This window comes from Pseudonaja textilis, chromosome 5, assembly GCF_049901715.1.
Source record: "Pseudonaja textilis isolate UNSWEBS1 chromosome 5, rPseTex1.2, whole genome shotgun sequence".
Lineage (NCBI taxonomy): Eukaryota > Metazoa > Chordata > Lepidosauria > Squamata > Elapidae > Pseudonaja > Pseudonaja textilis.
In genome coordinates, this window is record NC_141994.1 from 23,507,898 (window position 1) to 23,530,710 (window position 22,813).

General features: G+C 41.8%; 1 protein-coding gene across 2 annotated transcripts; it reads left to right on the forward strand.

Annotated features, from left to right (window-relative positions):
* Window positions 1-327: 327 nt before the first annotated feature.
* Window positions 328-22,762, forward strand: HBP1 (HMG-box transcription factor 1). Of its 2 annotated transcripts, none has more exons than XM_026701347.2 (11): window positions 328-428; window positions 4,970-5,162; window positions 7,758-7,992; window positions 11,123-11,255; window positions 12,457-12,568; window positions 12,679-12,791; window positions 14,080-14,236; window positions 16,391-16,535; window positions 17,951-18,259; window positions 18,785-18,926; window positions 21,663-22,762. In XM_026701347.2, the coding sequence occupies exons 1-11, from the start codon at window positions 414-416 to the stop codon at window positions 21,672-21,674; spliced, it is 1,566 nt and encodes a 521-aa protein (XP_026557132.1). In that variant the 5' UTR covers window positions 328-413; the 3' UTR covers window positions 21,675-22,762. The 2 variants fall into 2 exon arrangements, with proteins under 2 accessions (XP_026557132.1, XP_087791674.1); XM_087935548.1 differs by lacking the exon at window positions 328-428 and adding an exon at window positions 1,815-3,606.
* The last annotated feature ends 51 nt before the right edge of the window (window positions 22,763-22,813 follow it).

The window sequence follows — 22,813 nt, forward strand, 5'->3', positions numbered from 1 at the left end:
AGCAATACACGTGTCCCTAAGAACCGTGTTTACTAATGACCGAGAGCTTCCTGGGAATTGTTGTTCCTCAACTCGGTATCGGGCGCTGTTAGAAAAAAAGAGAAAACAACAACGCCCATAACCCTCTTCGGCTCGGGGAGGCGGGCCAACCTCCATTTATGAACGCCTCGTTCAGCTTGACTGGCTTCCAAGCAGGCCAATCGGGAGCGCGGAAGACATCAAAACAAGTCTTGTTTTTCTTCAGCTGGACCTCTGACAGGCAACGGCGTCATCCAATCAGCGGAAAGAAGCCCTGCGATGGGCGTCCGCGCCAGCCATTCAGATGCCGAGCCCGATGGAAAAGGGGCGGCGATTTCGAGCGAGGTGGGAGGAGGGGAAGGAAAAGGAAAAAAAACCCTATAGGGAGTCCTGTAATGGCGACGGGGTTGGTAAGTAGTTCAGAAGTTTTGAAGTGTTTTGAGACGGGTGGAAGTTGAGGGGTAAGTGGGAAACGGGTGACTCCCATTTTTTTTGGCGGGCTGTCACTGAGGGGATAGACGCTGCCGAGAAAGGACGGGGGACGCCCGTGTCATTCTTCAGCTTGTTCAGACGGGGGAGAAAATGAAAGGGGGATGAAAAGGCTCCGGGATTCCTTGAGGAATTTGAGAGGTTGCTCATCAACACTGAGTGACTTTTTACCTCATGGCTCCCAGTTATGAGGCGTACTTAACTCGGGGTTCCCTCTTCCCACTCTCTCCCCCCCACAATTTCCCGGTCCTTTGGGGCCCCTCAGAAGCATTTTAGCCGAGGGGGCCCCTCCCTCTCAGGAAAGGGGGCCCTTCCTGAGCTCGGGGACGAGCGCCCCTCCCCCATCGCTTTCTCCTCACTGTTGTTACGCACTTCTGAATGAATGGGGCCTTTCGGCGCATGCGCCTTGGCCCCCCCCCCGGAGGAAAAAGTTTATAAACAAGGGCCTCTGCCAGGCGTCGGGCACGTGACTTGGAAAGAAGGGGCGGGCAAGGGCGGAGGGAGCGAGAAGCGGCTGTGACAGCGCCGGCCCCTGGACTCCGCCCCCCTCGGTTCAAAAGGGGACCAATCAGCTCCGCGAGGCTCCTCCGCCCGCGGGCGCGTGACGTCCCCTCAACGGTCCTCCTCCTCCCCCTCCCCCTCGGGGAGCGCGCGCGCGACGCCAAAGGCTGTGCGCGAGCTCGGTGCGCTTCCTTGCTTGCGGGGCGGGGTCTTTTTCTCGCCCCGCCCACTCCTTGTACGCTGAATACGGAAGTGTTCTGGTTTGCTGCGGTGGGAGCCTAACAGCTGCTTTGCAGCAATGGAGCGACGGCATGGGGGCGGCTGCTCCTCTCTTTTTTTTTTCTCTGGGGTGCTTCTTCCCCCCCCAAGCCTTATTTCTAAATCTGTAACAAGTGACCAGGATGGATTCGTTTTGCTTTTAAAGACATACATTATGTCATTAAGGGGCTGCCACAAAGAAGAGGGGGGCGGGTCAACCTATTCTCCAAAGCACCAGAAGGAGTAATGTAGGGGTCTTCAAACTTGGCAGCTTTTAGACTTGTGGACTTCAACTCCCAGAATTCCTCCTCCAGTCACGGTGGCTCAGGAATTCGGGGAGTTGAAGTCCACCAGTTTTAAACTTGCCAAGTTTGAAGGCCCTTGGTCTTTTCTATCTATTCTTTATCCTACCTCTATCTATTCAATCAATCAATCTATCTATCTATCTATCTATCTATCTATCTATCTATCTATCTATCTATCTATATCTATTCTATCTATCTCTATCTCTTTCTATCTATTCCACATCTCTATCTATTCTAGGGGTCTTCAAACTTGACAGCTTTAAGACTTGTGGGCTTCAACTCCCAGAATTCCTCCTCCAATCATGTTAGCTCAGGAATTCGAGGAGTTGAAGTCCACAAGTCTTAACCTTGCCAAGTTTGACATAAGTTTGAGTAATGGATGGAAATTAATCAAGGAGAAAATCAATCAATGATCTAAGAATTTTCCTGATAGTTAAATATACTGCCTGGATGATTGGGTGTTCATTGGCATATTCCTGGCAGTTAGAACAATCAATCAGCGGAAAGAGTTGCTCCCAGAAGCTGTGGGTGCTCCATCACTGTGTTTTCAGAAGGGATTGGACAACCATTTGTCTGAAATGTTGTAGGCTTTCTGCTTTGAGTGGGGAGTTGGACTAAAAGACCTCCAAGGTCCCTTCCAACTCTGTTCTGTCACCAGAACCTTGCGGAATTGCTGTCTTTAAGATTATTTCTTTACAGTCTTTGATTTATGTGGGTAAAATGAGGACCCAAATTGTTGGGTGCAATAGGCTGACTCTGTAAACTGCTTTGAGAGGGCACTATAAAGCGGTATATAAGTCTAAGTGCTATTGCTGTTACCTCTTCACTAGCAATCAACGGCCCATTGGACTAAAGTTAACACCAAGATTAACACCAGACCAACAATCAACAAGTATAAAATACCCCAATCAAGGAACTACAAACACAGACAAACAAGCTAACAGTAAACAACAGCCTAATCAAGGAACCATCAAGACCACTCCCACCAATAATGATAGGCCGAGCTACTAGTATATAAAAACAACTTCAAACCTCACTCCCTTGCAGCACTGATGATATTACCTAGTTGGGTAATGAAATGTGTACAGGAAACCACCAAATTCAGAGAACACCCAGGGATCCCCCAATTATTTGCTGCCTCCATCATTCAAGGGAGTCTAGGCGGCACACAATATACTGAAACAAGTAAAAAGCATTCTATCAGGGAAGGAGATGTCAAGAACCAGGGCATAATGTCACCCCGCCCCAGAGCCTGTAGGATAAATGTTTGGGATGTTTGACTTTGGAGAGATGCAAAGTTTGCATGGCAGCAATTTTGAGAGCTACCTTTGAGCAATACCTGGCTAGCTGCAGAAACAAAGCATGATGAGGACTCTGGATGGAGGACCACAGGACATGCCCAGGTTTTAGAGTAGAACAGGGGTCTCCAGCCCCCAGTTCGTGGACCAGAACTGGGCCGCATAAACAAGCAAAATTCCATCCACAAGATGCAGCAGCACACAAAACCCCGCCCCCCGCCAGTTCATGGGTTAGATAGATTCTGTTTTTTTTAAGTAAACCACTTCCATATTGCTCTCAAGAAGAGTACTATGCATGGATAGTTCTAGAAAGTCTAGGAAGAGCCAGTTTGGTATAAATTACAATACTAGTTAAGGTGTTGGCCTACAAACCAGGATACTCTTTGAGTTCTAATCCTGCCTTCGGCATGAAAAACTGGCTGGGTGACTTTGGCTTAGGGTTATGGTTAGGCCGATTGACTTCATAGGGTTGTTGCTATGGGTAAAATAGGAAGAGGAAGGAGTGTTTGGTATGCTTGCTGCCTTGAGTTGTATATGTAAAAAAAAAGCAGTATAAAAATCTAAACAAAATCAGTCATCAGAAACGGAGAATGACTCAGAGAAGAATGGCCTACCATGAGAACGATGTTGGGATCCAATCACATGTGAATAAATCATCCTCCCTTTCCCAAAAGCCAGCAAGCCAGATGCAAAAACAAAGATCTTGCAAGAATACAAAGTTGAAATGCACTGGACTGGTAAGATAGCATAATTAGTTCAAGGAATACTAGTGGGCATTTAGCAACAAGAATGGATCTTAAGTATAAAAACATCAACATTAATACAAATAGTTCATTTTTCATTTGAATCTTATTTGGAAAGGAAGCATACCTAATCTGGAGCCAGCACTCTCTGCTTTCACCTTGGGTTGTCAGCTTGGTGCCTCTCTTGGATGAGATGGTCTGTTCAGATTTGTTTGTCCTATTGAATACATAAAGACAAATACTTTATTTTTAGGCACAGCAGCACGTATCTCTATGTTGCTTTTCTATCATGCTTTGCTAAATACTTAAGGAGCTTGGAACTTTGGGCATATGGCAGACTGATAAGTTCATAGGCCATTTCTAAGGCAGATAAGCAAATAGTTCATGACAGCTTAGGATATTGTAGTACTTTGGTTTACGTGTCTTATGTGATGTTATTAAAGAATCTGGTCATTTTTACTTGAATTCAAAGTTTACCATAGTACTTGCAGCTGCTTAAAATCACCTGGGACTTGCTTATGTAACAGTCACACATTTGGCTTCCAAACAGTGGGAAACTGAGCATTTTATATAGCAGGTTTAGCTAAGTGTCATCTCTGTGAAAATATTGTGTTTATTTGATATTGACACGTCTTCCTACCCGTGATGTTTCTGGTTATTGTCTGGTTATTACGGAGTGCACTGAATATTTTAGGATTTCCAGACTAAAATAAACCGCTAAACTGAACTATTTTTTTAAAAAAAAAGCAAACTGTGAAGCATAGGAAAAATAATTAAATTAAGAATGTTTTGAGCTGGCATACTTTCCAGAGGTAGTGCAATGAAAATGCTTTAAGTCTCTTTCCCATCATTTTTACATGTTAGACATGCTTGAACTAATATACAGTAACAAATTAAGTATCTTATGAAAAGAAGACAAGTCTCTGTGTTCTGAAAAGTCACTTTACTTCCTTGATTGTGGACCAGATTTTATTTTTTGGCTATGTGATGGTCAGGACTTTATAACAATCTTACAGATAGAATAATTAACCATTGCTTGATTATTATTAGTCTTGTATGAGGCTATCAACTCCCAATGAAAACGAATCAGTTTTTATTTTTGCTCTTACCGGTTGCCCATAACTTTTCTAGGGGAAAAAAAAAGACTTAAAAGTGGTAATACATAAACCATTGCTGTTTGTTTATGTTTAAATCGCCAGCTGTGGCCTTTCCCAGGTTTTTTTTTCATCCAAGATTTCCATTTATGCTTAGCCTTGCTTTTTTTTTTCTTTCCCCTTAGAGTTCTTAAAATGGCAATACGTCAGGGTGAAGTGTTGCTGAATACTTTAGCTAACTCTGTGAATACTTTTCATTTTAGTCAGATAATCTGAAGCGCCCTACAATGGTTTGGGAAATAAAGACAAACCAAATGCCTACTGCGGTGCAGAAAGTCCTGTTGGTGATGGACAAGAGAACTTCAGGAATGAACGAGGCACTGGACTTACTGAAGTGTAACGAGAATATTCCGTCTTCTCCTGGATATGCATCTTCTGATGAGCATATGGAACTCGGTAAGTATCCGTTCAAGATTCTTGCATTTTAAAGGGCAGCTCCTTTAAAAACCAACCAAAACCAAAACAGGAAGTCCTCAACTTACAACCACAATTGAGCCCAAAATTTCTGTTGTTAAGTGAGACATTTGTAGTTTTGCCCCATTTTACGACCTTTCTTCCTGGTGATTCTTATGAAATTGCTGCCTTTGATAAGTTAGTAACCCAGTTGTTATGTGAGCCTGGTTTTCCCCATCGACTTTGCGTGTCAGAAGGTCGCAAAAAGAAGATTGCGTGACCTTGGGACACAGCCATGGTCATAAATATGAACCAGTTGCCAAGCATCTGGATTTTAATCACACGGTCATGGGGATGCCGCAAAGACCGTAACGGAAGTGAACTACCAATAATTTTTTTCTGCTCTCTGCACAGCCTTCCTGTCCAAATGCCTCCAAACCACACAGCAATACAGAGACAACAGAGTATAGAAGAACTGAATCATATGGAAAGAGGGAAAGGCAATGTGAAGGATAAATATGTGGGAAAGAGCCAGTAGAAAATGCAGCCGGGAGGTTGACAGAAGTTTGGGAAAGATGGGGCGTGACAGTCCCCCATCCTGTCTTCACATGGCCTGTCCTGAAGTCCTTGCGTACCCTGGAGGCCTCCCATTTTTTAATTCCTAGTCCAGGGGGTGCGAGGTAGTAGCTTAAAAAAGATAAAAATATACTGAGTTTAAGATGATGGCCAGAGTGTATTGTTTATAATCAGGATAACCATCCTGGCTGAAGCTTGGTAGAAAAGAACCAGGGATTATAAAAACCAACAGAAGCACCTTCCGGAAATGAATGGCATCAAACCAGTTTTGCAATCCTGTCAAGAAATCTGGATGCAGAGATTCATGAAATTCCAAGGGGTTGAGATCCATATGAAGAAGACGTTAACTTTCATAGTTTTTGAAATTGAGTTTCATCAATTGAAAGTTAAAAATTACCTTTTACTACATATTCTAAGTAAAGGAGTCTTCAAAAATGGCAACTTTAAGACTTGTGAACTTCGACCCCCAGCATGCCTGGCTGAGGAATTCTGGGAGTTGAAGTCCAAAAGTCTTAAAGTTGCCAAGTTTGGAGATCCTTGTTTCGAAGTGATACTTTTTGGCACTATGGGATTCAATGCCAAATTTCAATTATGGGATTTTTCAAAGTCTCTTCAAATTGTCGTAAGGGAAGACTGTACAAATATCTTAGTTTCAGAGATCTAATTTCATAGTCCTCTTAAAAAACAACAACAGGCACACTCAGGTTAAAGGCCCCATCTAACTGAATTAACCATGCCTGAGGATTTATTTTCTGTAATTTATTTTTAGGTTGTGATCTCAGTCAAACACTGTATGATAGCTTTTTTTACTCAAGATATGTGGCAATTGTTAATTGAAAATCAAGCGTGATTTCATTCCAGCATTCTTAAAGTGGTCAAAATTCTTATATTCCGATAATGTGACTATGTTAAAACAAATGGTGTCGGAGAGTTTGCTTGCTATATTGCCCAGACCAGAATATCTATTTTTTTCAGCTAAATTATCGGTCACTGCAACCTTTCATTCCAAACTTATTATTGACAACTAAAATACTTCAGGCAGTTAAAATATGCGCATTGGAGCCTGACTATTGTCGCATTTTGTGGCTATTTTCCATATCTTCTGTGTTTTGTGAAATTGAGGTAGTATGCAAATTTTGTTTCTAGTTCTTCATTAGTGTTGCAAATTCAGATGAGCTGTTTACTTGAGACTTCTGAGTAGTTTCATGAAGAGATGAAACTAAGTTTAAAAGTTCTTTTAATGCTCAAATCCAAGATCATGATGAAATATGTTATTTTAGCTACATACTTCTGTTAACTGAATAAGAAATATTTAGCCCCTGTTGATAAATTTTTCAGAAGTGTTTGTAGGATATTTCTTTCTTCCAAGTATGTTGTTCTGTATTCTTCTATTTTGGAATATATGCTCAGTTCAGATAGTTTTGAATTTATATCCTTTCTTTTATGCTGTCATTATATAAGAAGAAACAGTTTGGGTTTCATAATCTTTTCCTGAAACTGGATAACATGTCAGCATAGTAATTCAAAAGACCTAACCCTAGAAAATATTTTATTCTGGGATACACAATCTTATTTATGTGTTGGGCTAGTTTGATTAAGTGGCCCAGTGGTTAAAGTTCAGAATTGCAGACAAACTCTGCCCACAGCCTGGAGTTCCATCCTGATGGGGCTCAAGGTTGACTCAGCCTTCCATCCTTCCGAGGTGGGAAAATGAGGACCTAGATTGTTGGGGGGGCAATATGCTGACTCTAAACGGCTTAGAGAGGGCTGTAAAGCATTATGAGGCAGTATAACAGAATTGGAAAGGATCTTGGAGGTCATCTAGTCCAACCTCCTCGGACAGAACACACTACACCATTTGAAACAAATGGTTGTCCAATCTCTTCTTCGATGTTGGAGCATCCACATCCTCAGGAGGCGAAGTCTTTCCACTGGTTAATTGTTCTAACTATCACGTACATAAGCCTAAATGCTCTTGCTCTCGATAGGCGTGGAATTGACCCTGTACCTTTTCATTGGCAGATGATCTTCCTGAATTGCAGGCGGTTCACAGCGATTCTACCCCACCCGCCCTCTTCCAGCTAAGTGCTCATGTCTCACATCAGGAATACGCAAGGCCTTCTTGGAACCAACACACCTCAGGCAGCAGTCCAGAAAGCGCTTATCCATGCGAGAATGGCGTGAACTGGTTGACGGAGCTGGCAAATATAGCCACGAGCCCACAAAGTCCTCTCATGCAGTGCTCGTTTTATAACACGTATGGGATATTATTATTATTATTATTATTATTACTACTATTATTATTACTGTTGTTATTGTTGTTATCTTTAGTTAGATTCACAGCCTTTGGGGCTGGTTGGTAGCTCAATAGCTCAAGTCCTAACCAAGGACCTAGGAACTGTTCATTGCAGGATATTATTATCATCATCATCATCATCATCATCATCATCATTGCTACAATTTGCAGGCTTGCTTCAAGGTTCCTGCTTTGCATTAAAAGGTGGAGAGAGAAACAGAGAGAATATGCATATATGTGAGGACGATGGTGATTTATTATTTTTATTCTAGTTGGAGCTTTGTATTCTGATTTCCATTTAGTGTTCAAAGTGTAAAGGAAATCATTGTTACATAGATACAGGTAGTCCTTGACTTACTGCAATTCATTTAGTTACCGTTTGAAGTTACAGCGGCATTGAAAGTAATGACTTATAACCATTTTTCATACTTCAGAGAAACTCTGTTAAATAAAAAAAAACCTTAGAAATAGTACAGGTAGTCCTTGACTTACAGCAATTAATTTGATGACCAGAGGTTACAACGGCACTGAGAATAGGGACTTACAACCGTTTCTCGCTCTTACAACCACTGCGGCTTCCCCATGGTCACATGATCAGAATTCAGACGCCTGGCAACTGACTCATGACGTTTGCAGTCTCCCAGGATCACGTGATCCCCTTTTGCAACCTTCATATCATTGGGGAAGCCAGATTCACTTAAAAAACATGTGACTAATTTAACTGCAGAGATAAACTTAATAATGGTGGCAGGAAAGGTCATAACGGGGCAAAATTCACTTTGTCTGGCTCAGCAACAGAAATTTGGGGCTCAGTTGGGGTTATAAGTTGAGGACTACCTGTACATAATTCTGGAGCTGCCCTGTTTCCACTAGAAACATAAAAATAGGAGTACTTTCCACACATCTAACTTGCAGAGCTGTTAACTATGCCCCAAAGTAAAAAGGGCTGCTGAGAATGTGTATGAGCCTTCTTTTTCTCTGCATTAGTGTGTGATGGGTAAGAAAGTGAGTCAAGGCAGTAGATATATTAAGAAATGTCCCTTTTTCTGCTGTCACTCAAAGGGCACTAGAATTTAGGTGCTAGTAGCCTGATAATTGAATGAACAGCTTTCATTTTTAAAAAATAATCCTACTTAACTGCTGAAAATACATTATTTAGCGCAATGAAACAACTAAATCAGCCTTAAAAGAAGGAAATTGTACAAGAAGTTATCAAATTATAACTTGGCCCAGATCTTAAAACGGCATAAGAATATGAAAATTTCTGATTGCTATGCTGATTCAAGAGAAAATTAAATCCAAAAGATCCACCCACAGCCACATCAATAAGTATGCATGCTTTGAAATCCCTCCAGAAACCTTAATCAAACTGGTACAAAAAAACAAAACAAAACAAAATGAGCAAACTAGAGAAACCTCTGTAATCAGTTCTTCTGTTCTTGGTTCAGCTAAAAATACTTCCTTGCTCAGATTGATCTGTTAATTATTTTCTTGGAACTTAGAAGCCAAGTGTGGCTGGCTTTTCATAAAAGAAGCACTAATTCTCTTCTGTAAATAGCAATGTTGATTAGAATACCTGGTCTTGAGATAATGGGATGTTCTAGGAGAAGAATATATCTCCAGCTCGGAGTTGAACTGTAGAGTCCTTGATGTTCTTTGAGCTCAGTTGTTTTCTTGGAGATGCTTCTATTACCAGGCCAGGTAGATTACATTGTCAGCACCGTTGCTACAGGATCCAATCTGGGTTGGTCACTGGGACCAGAGGTTTAGTCTTCTGAGCTTTCGGACTCGTGCTGGAACCCATCCTCAGGAAACTTCTTTCTAGCAGACACACTAACACAGGGGTGGGCAACTATGGCCCTTTTATGAATTATGGACTTCAACTCCCAGAATTCCTGAGCACGCCATGCTAGCTCAGGAATTTTGGGAGTTGAAGTCCACAAGTCATAAAGGGGCCATAGTTGCCCACCTCTGCACTAACAGATTAACAGAGTTGGAAGGGACCTTGTAGGTCATCTAGTCCAATCCCCCTCCCCACTGCCTAAGCAGGAGACCCTACACCATTTCTGACAGATGACAGTCAAGTCTCTTCTTAAAAGCCTCCAGTGAGGAAGTTCCCACAACTTCTGAAGGCAACTTCTGTTCTATGGATTGATTGTTCTCCCTGTCAGAAAATTTTTCCTTATTTCCAGGTTGATCAGTTTCCATCCATTATTCGTTGTGTGGCCTTTGGGTGCCTTGGAAAATAGCTTGACCCCCTCCTCTCTAGGGCAGCCCCTCAAATATTGGAAGACTGCTATCATGTCTCCCCTGGTCCTTCTCTTCACTAGACTAGCCAGGCCCAGTTCCTACAACCATTCATTGTATGTTTTAGCCTCCAGTCCCCTAATCATCCTGGTTGCTCTTCTCTGCACTTTTTCTAGAATCTCAACGTCTTTTTTATAATGTGGTGACCAAAACTGGATGCAGTACTCTAGGTGTGGTCTTACTAAGGCTTTATAGAGTGGTATTGGTACGTCACTTGATCTTGAGTATTAGTAGAGAGAAGTTTCCCCAGGATGGGCTCCAGCACGAACCCGAAGATAAAACCACTGATTCTGGTGACCTACCCAGATTGGATCCTGCAACGTTATCCTGGACACATTTATTTGCCTTCATTGACTGTTGCTACAGATGTTGGGTAACGAAATGCCTGCACAGCAAACCACGAAGCTCAGAGGGAACCAAGGATTCTCTAATGAGGTTCTTAGGATAGAAGTAATTTTCATGAATTAATTAAATAACTATTTGCTCTAGGAGGCTCTTTCCTGCCTTTGTCTTTTTGTAGTCGAATGGAAAAGATTTAAAATTTGAGCGTGTCTTTATTGATAAAAGTAACGCTTTATAGACATTTTCTGCTGCTCAAAATAAGCCTGAATAACGGGGGAGGCGGGGGGGGGAAGAGATATTGGGAATTGCACTAGTATTGGTGTGTTCAAGGAATAACTAAAGGAGCTTTCCATGGTGTGACAGAATTGCTAACCTGTTATTCTTGTGTATCTTCTTCCTTGATCAACATCAATTCACACATTGTTTTACAATCCTTTCTTAGGTCATCTCCGGTTCACTTACTAGCTACAAGCAAAAGTTTACATTCCTATGCACGCCCACCACCAGAATCTTCTCCAAATGAGACAGGTTTTCCCAAGCATCACGTTGAGGAAACACCAATCAGACACGAAAGGGTAAATTCCATATGTTGAAGTTTCTAAACTTCAGAAATCTTTTTTAAAAAAACAACAAACCTTATGTAGCATGATTTTATATGTTACTCCTTTATATGTGTATTTATTTAGCACGCAGAGGAATAGATCTTGTGTTGCAATGGACAGTTCAGACAAACTAGAAATGTTACAAATGAGCAAAAATCCCCTTTGAAGCTTGGATTAGGGTCAAACATAGTGAAAGACAAGCAGAGATTCCCAGAGGTGGTTTTCCGAAAGGCAAGCTGGACTTTAGTTTTCCCTTGAAGACGTTTTGCTTCAGTCAGAACTGAAGAAGCTTCTTGGATCAGAAGCGAAACGTCTTCAAGGGAAAACAACAGTCCAGCTTGCCTTTCAGAAAAGCACCTCTGGGACCACCATGACCTGGAGGACTGAGAATCTTCCTAGACGAAAAGCAGAGGAGTCGCTGGGGACAAAACAGCAACACAGATGGAAAGAAGATTGTCCCATTCATTTCCAGGCCTTCAACCAACACACAGCCTGCCATTTGATCCTAGGCCAAGGAAAACATGCCAGGACTTACTGGAAAGCAGGAGCTGTCATTGGAAAGATTCCTTGCTTTGTCATGTCAGATTAATCATGGTAGGCTTTTTAGGACGGCTGCCTGAAGTTAATCATGATAAAAGGTTGCAAAGATATTTTTATTTATTGGATTTATATTCCACTTCCAACTGCTTGTTCACTGGAGTGAAATATAGCCTCAAAGGATTAGATTTTAAAGAGAAAAAATGCAACTGTTGTTGTTGTTGTTGTTGTTATTATTATTATTATTATTATTATTATTATTATTTTTGCCACCTGTCTCCAAGGAGCTACTCTGGGTAGCTCACAGCCATAAGCGCAAAATGAAGAAATAAAAAGGACGTTTAAACAAAGCAAAAATAAAAATAATAGAACAATAAAACAAGGAGAAAGAAAACAAAGGATATACATTGATATTAGTAATTATTATGTAACATGCTTATGTAAGGAATGTACAAGGGCTTTAAAGCATAATTAGAAGATATAAAATTTAGGAATACGCAGGAAAGGCTTGGAAATTGTTCAGTAAGAAAATAACTCCAGAAAGTTTTCTGTTTCAGGGAGTCACATGAATCAACCATTTTGTGTGAACAGACCCAGAAATCTATACGTGCAAACTGTGATTTTATTTTTTCAACAGACAAACAGTGAATCAGAGTCTGGCATTTTCTGTATGTCATCATTGTCAGACGATGATGATCTGGGATGGTGCCACTCTTGGCCTCCAACTGTTTGGCACTGTTTCCTTAAAGGTAAAATAACACTCTCCCCATTACATGACTGGGTTTAATACTCAGGTTTTATCTTTACGGTTACACTGAATACTTTTTTTTTTTCCTCCCCTAAAAAATAAATAAAATAGGAACACGTTTATGCTTTCACAAAGGACGCAATCGCGTATGGATCGATGTTGAAGATTTTGCTCGATCGGCCGGCTGCAGAAACGAGGTTGATGATTCAATGGGAGCCTATAAAGTAAGCTCTGAGTATTTTTCTTACTGCAATTTAAAGGAGAGGAAAATCAGTCAGAATAGAGCTGGAAGGGACCTCGGAGGCCTTCTAGTCCAACTCCTGCTCAAGCAGGAGACCCTATTGCAGACAAGTCACTGTCCAGCCTCTTCTTAAATAAACCTCCAGTGATGAAGCCCCCACGGCTTCTGGAGGCAAGCTGTTCCACTGGTTAATTATTCTCACTGTCAGGGAATTTCTCCTTAGTTCCAGGTTGCTTCTCTCCTTGATTAGTTTCCACCCGTTCCTTCTTGTCCTGCCTTCTGGTGCTTTGGAGAATAGAATTGACTCCCTCCTCTTTGCGGCAGTCCCTCAAAAACTGGAATGCTGCTATTCTTTTACTCCTAGCTCTTTTCTCTAGACTAGCCATGCCCAGTTTGTGCAACCGGGAAGCATTCATGCAAAGAGAAAAGCATGTATGCAAATCCTTTCAACACGATGAAGTAGTTCCCATAATAGGGAAATGACGGCATCTGACAGGAGCCAAGAAGATGGCCGTTTGCTTACTCACCCTGGAGTGTTGCAATTTCCCCAGGACCAGCAGTTGGGCAGTAAATCGTGTGTTTGTACTTTACCAAGCCCGCCCCCCTTCCAAAAAAAACCACACCACATTTCCTTAAACTGCTGGTTCATGGGCAGCCAACACAGTTTGTAGGAACTCCTGCCCCTTGTGGCGGGTGTAGTAAGGCTTGTGATCCCATTAAAACCATAACAATCAGGACCTTTAATTGTTGACCTTTAATGATGAGGGGACTGGAGACTAAAACATATGTAGAACAGTTACAGGAACTGGGCCTGGCTGTTTAGTGAAGGGAAGGACCAGGGGAGACATGATAGTGCTCTTTCAATATTTGAGGGGCTGCCACAAAGAGGAAGGGGTCAAGCTATTTTCTAAAGAACTCAAAGGCCAGACAAGGAATAATGGATGGAAACTGAACAAGGAGAGATTCAACCTGGAAATCAGGAGAAACTTTCTGACAGTGAGAACGATCAACCCATGGAACAGAAGTTGCCTTCAGAAGTTGTGGGAACGCCATCACTTGAGACCTTCAAGAAGAGATTGGACTGCCACTTGTCAGAAATGGTGTAGGGTCTTCTGCTTGAGCAGGGGGTTGGACTAGATAACCAACAAGGTCCCTTCCAACTCTGATTATCTGTTATCTGCAGAAACAGGGAAGTGGCTGGGATCTCAGAGAGAGACAGCGCTGGGTCTGGGTTCGTTGGGCTGTCTGATCAGGCTTGTGTTCCTGTGCAGGGCTATGGCGCTGATGGGTTGAAGCTGATCTCGCACGAAGAGAGCATTTCCTTTGGCGAATCAGTACTGAAATTGACTTTTGATCCCGGCACAGCAGCTGAGGACTTACTCACCGCGGAGTGCAGACTGGACCACCCCTTCTATGTTAAAAACAAAGGTAAAGGGGAACAAAAGAAAATGTTCTTTTTTTCATACATGGTAAGAAAAAACAAATGAACATTCTTATACCGCCACTAAGCCCAGAATTTCCATTGCTAAGTGAAACATTTGTTAAGTCTCATTTTATGACTTTTCTTGCCAATAAATCTGTTAAGTCAGTAACACAGTTGTTAAGCAAATCCAGCTTCCTCCACTGACGTTTTGCAACCTCCACTGAAGGTTGCAAAACATGACCCTGGGACACCACAACCATCATAAATATGAGTCAGTTGCCAAGCGTCTGAATTTTGATCACATGACCACGGGGACACTGCAATGGTCGTTAGGTGTGAAAACCGGTCCTAAGTACTTCTTTCAGTGCCGTTTCAACTTCAAATGATCACTAAGCGAATCGTTAAGTCGACTATTTGTAATCAAGACATAAAAGAAGGAACAGTTTTAAGAATGCTCTTTATTATGGGGACAAAGTATTACAGGCAGTCCTCGACTTACGACCACAATGGAGCCCAAAATGTCTGTTGTTAAAGAGAAAAATTTGTTAAGTGAGTTTTGTCGCATCATCTTTTCTGCCACAGTTGTTAAGTGAATCACCACTGCAGTTGATAAGTAAGTCACCTGGTAGTTAAGCGAATCTGGCTTCCCCCATTGACTTGTCAGAAGGTTGCAAAGGGGGATCACATGACCCTGGGGATACTGTGGCCATCGTAAATGTGAGTCAGTTGCCAAGGGTCTGAATTTTGATCACATGACCATGGGGATGCTGCAATGATTGTAACTCTGAAAAATGGTCATAAGTCACATTTTTTTCAGTGCTGTGGTAATTTTGAACAGCCACTAAATTGAACAACTGTAAGTCGAGGACTACCTGTACTGAATTTGGAAAGTCCGCCATAGTTTTTTTCCCTTGAGCCATTTGACCCCCAGACCAAATCACAACAGAGTTCTTTTTGAGTTCCTTTCTTCAGCTTTACAGTTCCTCAGAATAGATGATCATTGCTAGTGATCTAGTCCAGGGGTCGCCAACCTTTTGGACCTCAGGGACCACCAAACTCATAATTTTAAATCCCGTGGACCACTAATATGAATTTTGACTGACGGTGGCTTGCTGACGTTTTCCCAAGGTCTCTGCAGAAAGCCTGCAAAAAAGTCTGCAGGAAAATTCCCCACCCCGTTTTCCTACCGATTGATCATTATTTGGGATCACAGAATACCGTCTCCAGCTCCGTTATCAGGGAGAGAAAGAGAGAGAGAGACTTTGGGCTTCATGCAAGGAAAGCAGCAGAAACAGCAGAAGTCTTTCTTTCTCTCCCCCAAACTCCGCCAGAAATGAGGCTTTGTAAGACTTGTCACGCTGGCACAGCCTCTTGGAGCAGGAGGCCTTGCAGGGTCCCAAAGACTCACTTCTGGCGGAGTTTGGGGGAGAGAAAGAAAGACTTCTGCTGCTTTCCTTGCGTGCAGCCAAAAGCAGAAGAAGAAAGAAGCGGAAAGAAGCAGCCTGGTGGCCAGGCCAGGCATGTGGGGCAAGTTCCCTCCTCTGTTCTTTCCCTTCTCCCCTCACTACCTCGAGTTGTTCACAATACAAGTGACATAAGCCTTGTGTTCCCGTGGGCCATGTGGGTGGCGCAGCCTTGTGTGGAAAATAGAAAAGGGAAAGGTGTATTGGACACATTTGCCACCTTGAGTTACAGTATTTGTAAAAATAATAAAGAGGGCGGTTTAAATAAAAAATAAATAAATTTCTTTGTTTTTCCCATTTCGAAGGCCAGATCTACATTATTTCACAGCTAAAAGTCTGCAGAGATTCTCAGTCCTCCAGCTCATGGTTGCCCCAAAGGGGCCTTTTTTTCAGGAGGCAACTGGACTTTCTTGCTTTTTTCTTTTGAAGACATTTCCCTTCTCATCCAAGAAGCTTCTTCAGCTCTGACTGGATGGTGAAGGAATATAAATCCTTCCATTTCCCCACCATTCAGTCAGAGCTAAAGAAGCTTCTTGGGTGAGAAGCGAAACATCTTCAAAAGAAAAGTCCAGTTGCCTCTTGAAAAAAGCCCCTTGAGTATTTCACAGCTGCTTTCTTCATTTTTGGCGAAGCCCGTCTCGTTTAAACATATCTGGATTGTGTCGTATCTAATCGTTTCTCTCTTTTTTTGTTCAGGTTGGTCTTCTTTCTATCCAAGCTTGACTGTGGTTCAGCATGGCATTCCATGTTCTGAAATGCACCTCGGTGATATCTGTCTACCTCGTGGACATCCTGAGGCCCTCAACTTTGACGATTCTGGTGTTTTTGATACATTCAAAAGGTAATTCTTGAAGCAGAGACATGATAATTCTGACTTTTTTTTCCCAAATATGTGAAATTCTGGTTTTGGCATACAGGAGATGTTTTTAAATGTAGAGTAAAAGCAAACAAATTGGATTATAATTCCTACATCCCTAAAATTAAGCTATTTCAGTTACTGCATAAGCTTTCTTTAAACCTGATGTTTTAAAGTAATACCGTTTTTAATTCTGTTTCTGGGCATATAATTTATTTAATTGAAAATTCTAGCTTTGCTTCTACTATCACTACAAATTATAGACTGATTAGCCTCCCTCCACTAGAGGGTGGAAGGCTACCATTTTAAGAGTAATTCCTGCAAATGTTATTTACTACTTCAGCTACAGTTCTGAAAGTAGCATAGGATTAATTTTGAGTTTAATCGTTCACTTAAAAGACTGCCGCATGAGTAGTAAATCTATATTGTTATGTGTGGGGGTGCACGGTGCTCTCTGAGCTTGATGATTTTCTTGCAGATGTTTCATTACCCAGGTGGGTAACATCATCAGGGTTACAAGGGAGTGGATTGTCAGTTTATATGCAATCAGTCTGCTAAGAACATTCCTACTACTGACAGGGCAAGCTACTAGAGTTCAAACCCCACTCCCATCTAGAGTGATGATATTATCTGGTTGGATCATGAAATGTCTGCAAGAAAACCATCAAGCTCAGAAAGCACCAAGGATGTCAGACCATTTGCAGCGTGATTGCTATTGTGAGACAACCCAGGAGCAAAACACAGCACACAGAGGCTTAGACATAAATAGCGGTTTATTTACAAGACATATACAGAAATATAAGTGGTAGGCAAAATATCTTACAAGTAAGCAATCTTCTTAACTCTACAGTGGAGATAGGACATGAGAGAGAAATACACCTTCTAATGACTGCCTTATATAAACATCTCTTAAAGTGGTAAAACTTCTGTGGACCCATACATAGTCTTAAAATGGCAATAACTTTGCTGATTCATCCTTATTGCATCAGCCTTACATTGCATCAGCCTTAGAGGAGCTGGTCAGCTCTTAAATCTCAATACCTTAATAAAGGACCCCCACAGTCCTCTCCTCCTCCTCCACTCTGTGAACCCCTTCTATCACTGATCATGTTACCTAGTTGGGTAATGAAATGTCTGCAAAATAATAACCAAACTCAGAGCACCAAGGACCCCCACAGTCCCCTTTCTCCTCCTCCTCCTCCATGCTGTGAACCCCACTCCCTTCTAGCACTTGTTGACATTACCTAGTTGGGTAATTAAAAGTCTGAAAGAAAACCACCAAACCCAGAGACCACCTAGGACCCTCACAGTCCAACAAATATTCCCTTCTATTGATACGACGTTAGGTACCATTTGAAGGTAAGCCCAGAATTGGTTTCTAAAGCAACCTTTCTTTTCAGTTACGATTTTACACCCATGGACTCCTCCGCGGTCTACGTGTTAAGCAGTATGGCTCGTCAGCGGCGGGCTTCTCTCTCCTGCGGGGGCTCTGGGAGCCCAGACTTTGAAAGATCCGATTGTGGGCCTACCCAGTCCATGCAGACGTCCTCCATGTACAGCAAATCTGGCAAAAACCACCACTCAGGGACTGCCAGTACTGTTAGTGCCACTTCTCCCAACAAATGCAAAAGACCAATGAATGCCTTCATGCTTTTTGCCAAAAAATACCGAGTAGAATATACTCAGATGTACCCAGGAAAAGATAACAGGTAAGGAGCCCCTGAATTCTGATTTCTATACAAAATTCATGCTACTACAGGTAAAACTAAAAGTTATGATTTGTTGTCAGTGCCTTATTCTACTGTAACAGACTGTCAGAAGCCAATGTTTCTGTTTCTTTTTCTTTGCCTATCCTTCCTCACTTTTCTTTCCCCCTTTCCCTTCTCCTCTTATTTGTTTTTGTATTTTGTATTTTATAATACCTTATAATTTAAGATTAAAAAAATTTAAGAAACATTTAATTTTAAAAAAATTAAGAAAAAAAAGAAAGAAAAAACATGCTGAGGATAGTGCTGAAGTCTTTCCTGGATGTATTCTCCCCACCCCAAACACAGAGGAAGGGAGGGAAGGAAGGAAAGGAAGGAAGGAAAGAAGGAAAGGAAGAAGGGAAGGAAGGAAAAAAGGAAAAGAAGGAAGGAAAGAATGACAGGAAGGAAAGAAAGAAAGAAATAGGGAAATTTAACATTTTACTGCTGGCTTGACCTGACTCTTCCCCCCATCTATTTCTTCTGCAGAGCCATAAGTGTGATACTTGGGGACAGGTGGAAGAAAATGAAAAATGAGGAAAGGCGGATGTATACCTTAGAAGCCAAGGCCTTGGCTGAAGAACAAAAGCGTTTGAATCCCGATTGCTGGAAACGGAAACGAACAAATTCAGTACGTGGCCTTTCCATTCTTGCCATTTCCTAGATACTCTCTTGGTCCTTAAGAGTCCTTGTAGAACGGGGGGCCCAACCCACCCACCCCCCTCCAGTCCGTGGATAAGCCCCGAGCCACAGCATGCCAGCAACCGGTCCACGCCAACAAATGAAGCCCCATCTGCAGGTTGCAGGCAGCACATGAAACCACGCTCCCCCCACTCCCCGGTCTGTGGGAAAGCCCCTCTCTGTGGCACCAGGCTGGGGATCCCTGTTGTAGAGGAAACTGGTAATAAAACCCAATAGGATTTCCAATGAAATATCCAGATCTACTAGAAGGAGATTCCCCTCCTCCCTCTGTTCAAGGGGATCCACTTTGCCGTAAATTTGCTGTATGGTCCCAGAGAAAGAGTAACACCAGTAGGGTTATTCCAGGATACACACAAAAAGTAGATAACGGACCACTCCAGAGTCTATTCTAATCCTTGCTGCACTCTACTGGATAGTAGTTTCTAGAAGGCAGCAATGCCAGCCTTTTGACAGATGCTAGCTAGGCTAGTTCAGACTTCTGACAAGGCACTAGTTCAGCATTATGACAATCAATTTCACTTCCTTGGCTCACACACATGCACAAGGTAAAATCAGAGTCCCTGGGGATTTTACTCTGCGAGAAATTGCCACCACACTTAATCATATAGTGGCTTTTAATTCATTGAGGCCAACAACCTGTATTTCTGTAAAGAAATTAGATTGGAAAAAATTAGATTTCTCTTTAAAAAAGATAAAAGATAAAAATAGTTGGTCAGTCCACTTGTAAGCCGTTGCTTTAATTCTACCCCAATCCAAGGAGATGCTTATAAATACAGGTAGTCCTCAACTTGCAACCAGAACTGATATGGCTGAATGAGAAATTTTGTGAAGTGAGTTACGCCCCCATTTTACGACTTTTCTTTGCCACATTGGTTAAATCACTGCAGTCGATAAATCAGTAACCCAGTTGCTAAGTGAATTTGGCCTCCCCGTTGACTTTGCTTGTCAGAAGGGGATGATGTAACCCCTGGGTCACTGCAACCGTCATAACTATGAATCAGTTGCCAAGCGTCTGAGTGTAAATCGCATGATCATGGGGACAGTGCAATGGTAAGTGTGAAAAACAGTCATAAATAACTTTTTTTCAGTGCCGTTGTAACTTCAAATGGTCACTAAGTAAACTGTTGTAAGTAAAGGGCTACCTGTTGTTGAAATTTCACCTCTTACCTCCACCCATGACTGAGTTTTTGACTCACTTATAGAGAACAGTCATCGTAGTCTGAAATACTGCTGGTATTCAGTGCACAGGAGTGCAGGTTTTTTTATACTGTATTTTGTTGTTTTAATTTAATAAAGATAGTTTTAAAAATATGCTAGGATGTATGTAACCTTCACGAAATTCCAATCTCCCAAAGCATAAATACTCTGGAAGATAACTATTAATATGCATTTGTTTAATAGGTAAAACCTGACTCAACCTTTCCTGATTTGGGATGAATCCATGCCAGTTGTTACAATATTGTTTAAAACGGGTTGCTAACCTTTTGGACCTCAGGGACCACCAAACTCATAATTTTAAATCCTGCTGACCAGAGACCCCAGGAAAATCCCCAAAAACAGTTTGCAGGAAAATTCCCTACCCCGTTTTCCTACCGATCAGTCATTCTTTATTTGGCATCACAGGATACCATCTCCAGCTCTGTTCTCAGAGGGAGGGAAAGAGAGAGACACTTTTGGATTCATGCAAGGAAAGCAGCAGAAGCAGCAGAAGTCTTTCTTTCTCTCCCCCAAACTCTGCCAGAAATGAATCTTTGCCGGCGCAGCCTCTTGGAGCAGGAGGCCTTGCAGCATCCCAAAGACTCGTTTCTGGCAGTTTTTGGGGAGAGAAAGACTTTTGCTGCTTTCCTTGCGTGCAGCCAAAAGCAGAAGAAAGAAACGGAAAGAAGCAACCTGGTGGCCAGACAAGTCCCCCCCCCCGCTCTCCCCCCCTCCCTTCACTACCTGGTGTTGTTCGCAATGCAAGTGACAAAGGCCTTGTGTTCCCATGGGGCATGTGGGCAGAACAGCCCTGTGTTCCCACGCAGCCTGGATTGATAGCTTTGGGGGTGACATTTCTCTGCAGACCACCAGTGGTCCCCAGCCTGCTGGTTGGCGACCCCTGGTTTAAAATACTGGTAGTCCTCAACTTACAACAGTTCATTTAGTGATCATTTAAAGTCACAACAGCCCTGAAAAAAGTGATTTATGATCACTGGAGTTTCCCCATGGTTGCATGATCAAAATTGGACAGTTGGCAACTAAGTCACATTTATGACGGTCGCAGCATCCCAGGGTCATGTGACAAACACCCCCCCCCTTTTGTGATCTTTCCAATAAGCAAAGTCAATGGGGAAGCCAGATTCACTGACCTTAATTTTAACCAACTGGAGCGATTCACTTTAACAACTGTGGCAAGAGAGGTCGTAAAACGGGGCCAAATTCACTTAACAGCCATCTCGCACTCAGCAATGGAAATGTCGGGCTCCACCGCGGGCCTTACGAGGTCAAGGACTACCTGTGATTTACTAAGTGCCCAACCTGCGAGCGTGCTCTTGACACCCACTTCCATGGTTTTGGCTGCAAGAAAATTGAACCCAGAACAAGTGAAATTTAATTCGTATTTCCACGAACAAAACTTCCTGTGTCTTTAAATGGGTGTTTTTTTCCCATCTGTCTTCCTTCCCAGGGGTCTCAGTAGCATCAAGATGGAACTTGAATAAATCCAGGGTGATGGGAAGACACGATCAAGGTTTCGTGATTTGGTGTGGCGGTGTGGCTGTAATACACTGGCATCGTTGGAGTCACTAAGGAATGAAGTTTTGCTTATTACAAGTAGAGCATTAAGCAAGCTAAGAGTATCAACATTTAAAAAAACAAAAAAACCAAATTGCCTTATATATATATTTTATTTTTCCCTTCCAAACTACATTATATGTCTATCAGGTGTAATAGGCTTGAACATGGATATCCTGTGGTGCTAAGGAGAATAGTAGGAAGAAGAGAGGAGCTTTGTATAAAAAGTTTCATTTTCTAAGGAAAAAAAAATTGCACAAAAAGGGTGCAGTTTGAAACATGTAACATCTGTTTATAGGACAATTTTTATTGCTGATTAATACGTATTGCACAAACTTATGTAATTAAACTACCAATTTTGCAAGCTGGAATCTTCTGACATATAATAGATATATATATATGAACTTCTAGTTTGCCCGGTGCCAACAGAAATATCAGAATATGTGGCAAAGCGAATAGTATATATAATGTACGCTATATGTAGCAAATTGTTGTCTATATGGGAAAGTGTCACATATTTTGGGTGTGATAACTTTAGTAAAATGAAAGGCTGGTGAGAAGCCTGAGCTGCATTAAAAAAGATTAAACCCACAAGCAGATTGCATTGTTCAAGAGGAATGGTGCTTTCATAATTCTTTCATTTAATGTTAATTTTTTTTTCCTATGCTGCGTATTTTAAAAGATTTTATTTTGCCATAAGACATCATTTATGGTGGGGACAAACCTTGCACTTATTTTCGGTGCAATATTTGCACTTTACTTCCCCCTCTCCCCCTTTCATCTATCTAAAAAATAGAGCAGATATATATATTCGATTAATGGCTATTTTTGCTGTGAACATTTAGAACATAGCTTTTAATATTACTAAATAGTGTGTTTCTGTCAAGAAATCACAAGAAATTTCAGCACCTGATATGTACGTCTCTACGTGTTGCTCCTATGATTTTGCACACTGTATTCTTGTATTATTTCAAAATAAATTGTAAAAAATTATTCTTGTATATTTTTCTCTATATAAAAATATATGAAGCATCACAGTACAGT

What these genes read in the sequence shown, in the direction of transcription:
- HBP1 (XM_087935548.1), top strand. Translation starts at nt 3,460, where the DNA reads ATGACTCAGAGAAGAATGGCCTACCATGAGAACGATGTTGGGATCCAA. An exon ending in TGATGAGCATATGGAACTCG is followed by an intron (nt 5,163 to 7,757) that starts GTAAGTATCCGT and finishes TTTCATTGGCAG; the next exon opens with ATGATCTTCCTGAATTGCAG. An exon ending in GTTTTTGATACATTCAAAAG is followed by an intron (nt 16,536 to 17,950) that starts GTAATTCTTGAA and finishes CTTTCTTTTCAG; the next exon opens with TTACGATTTTACACCCATGG.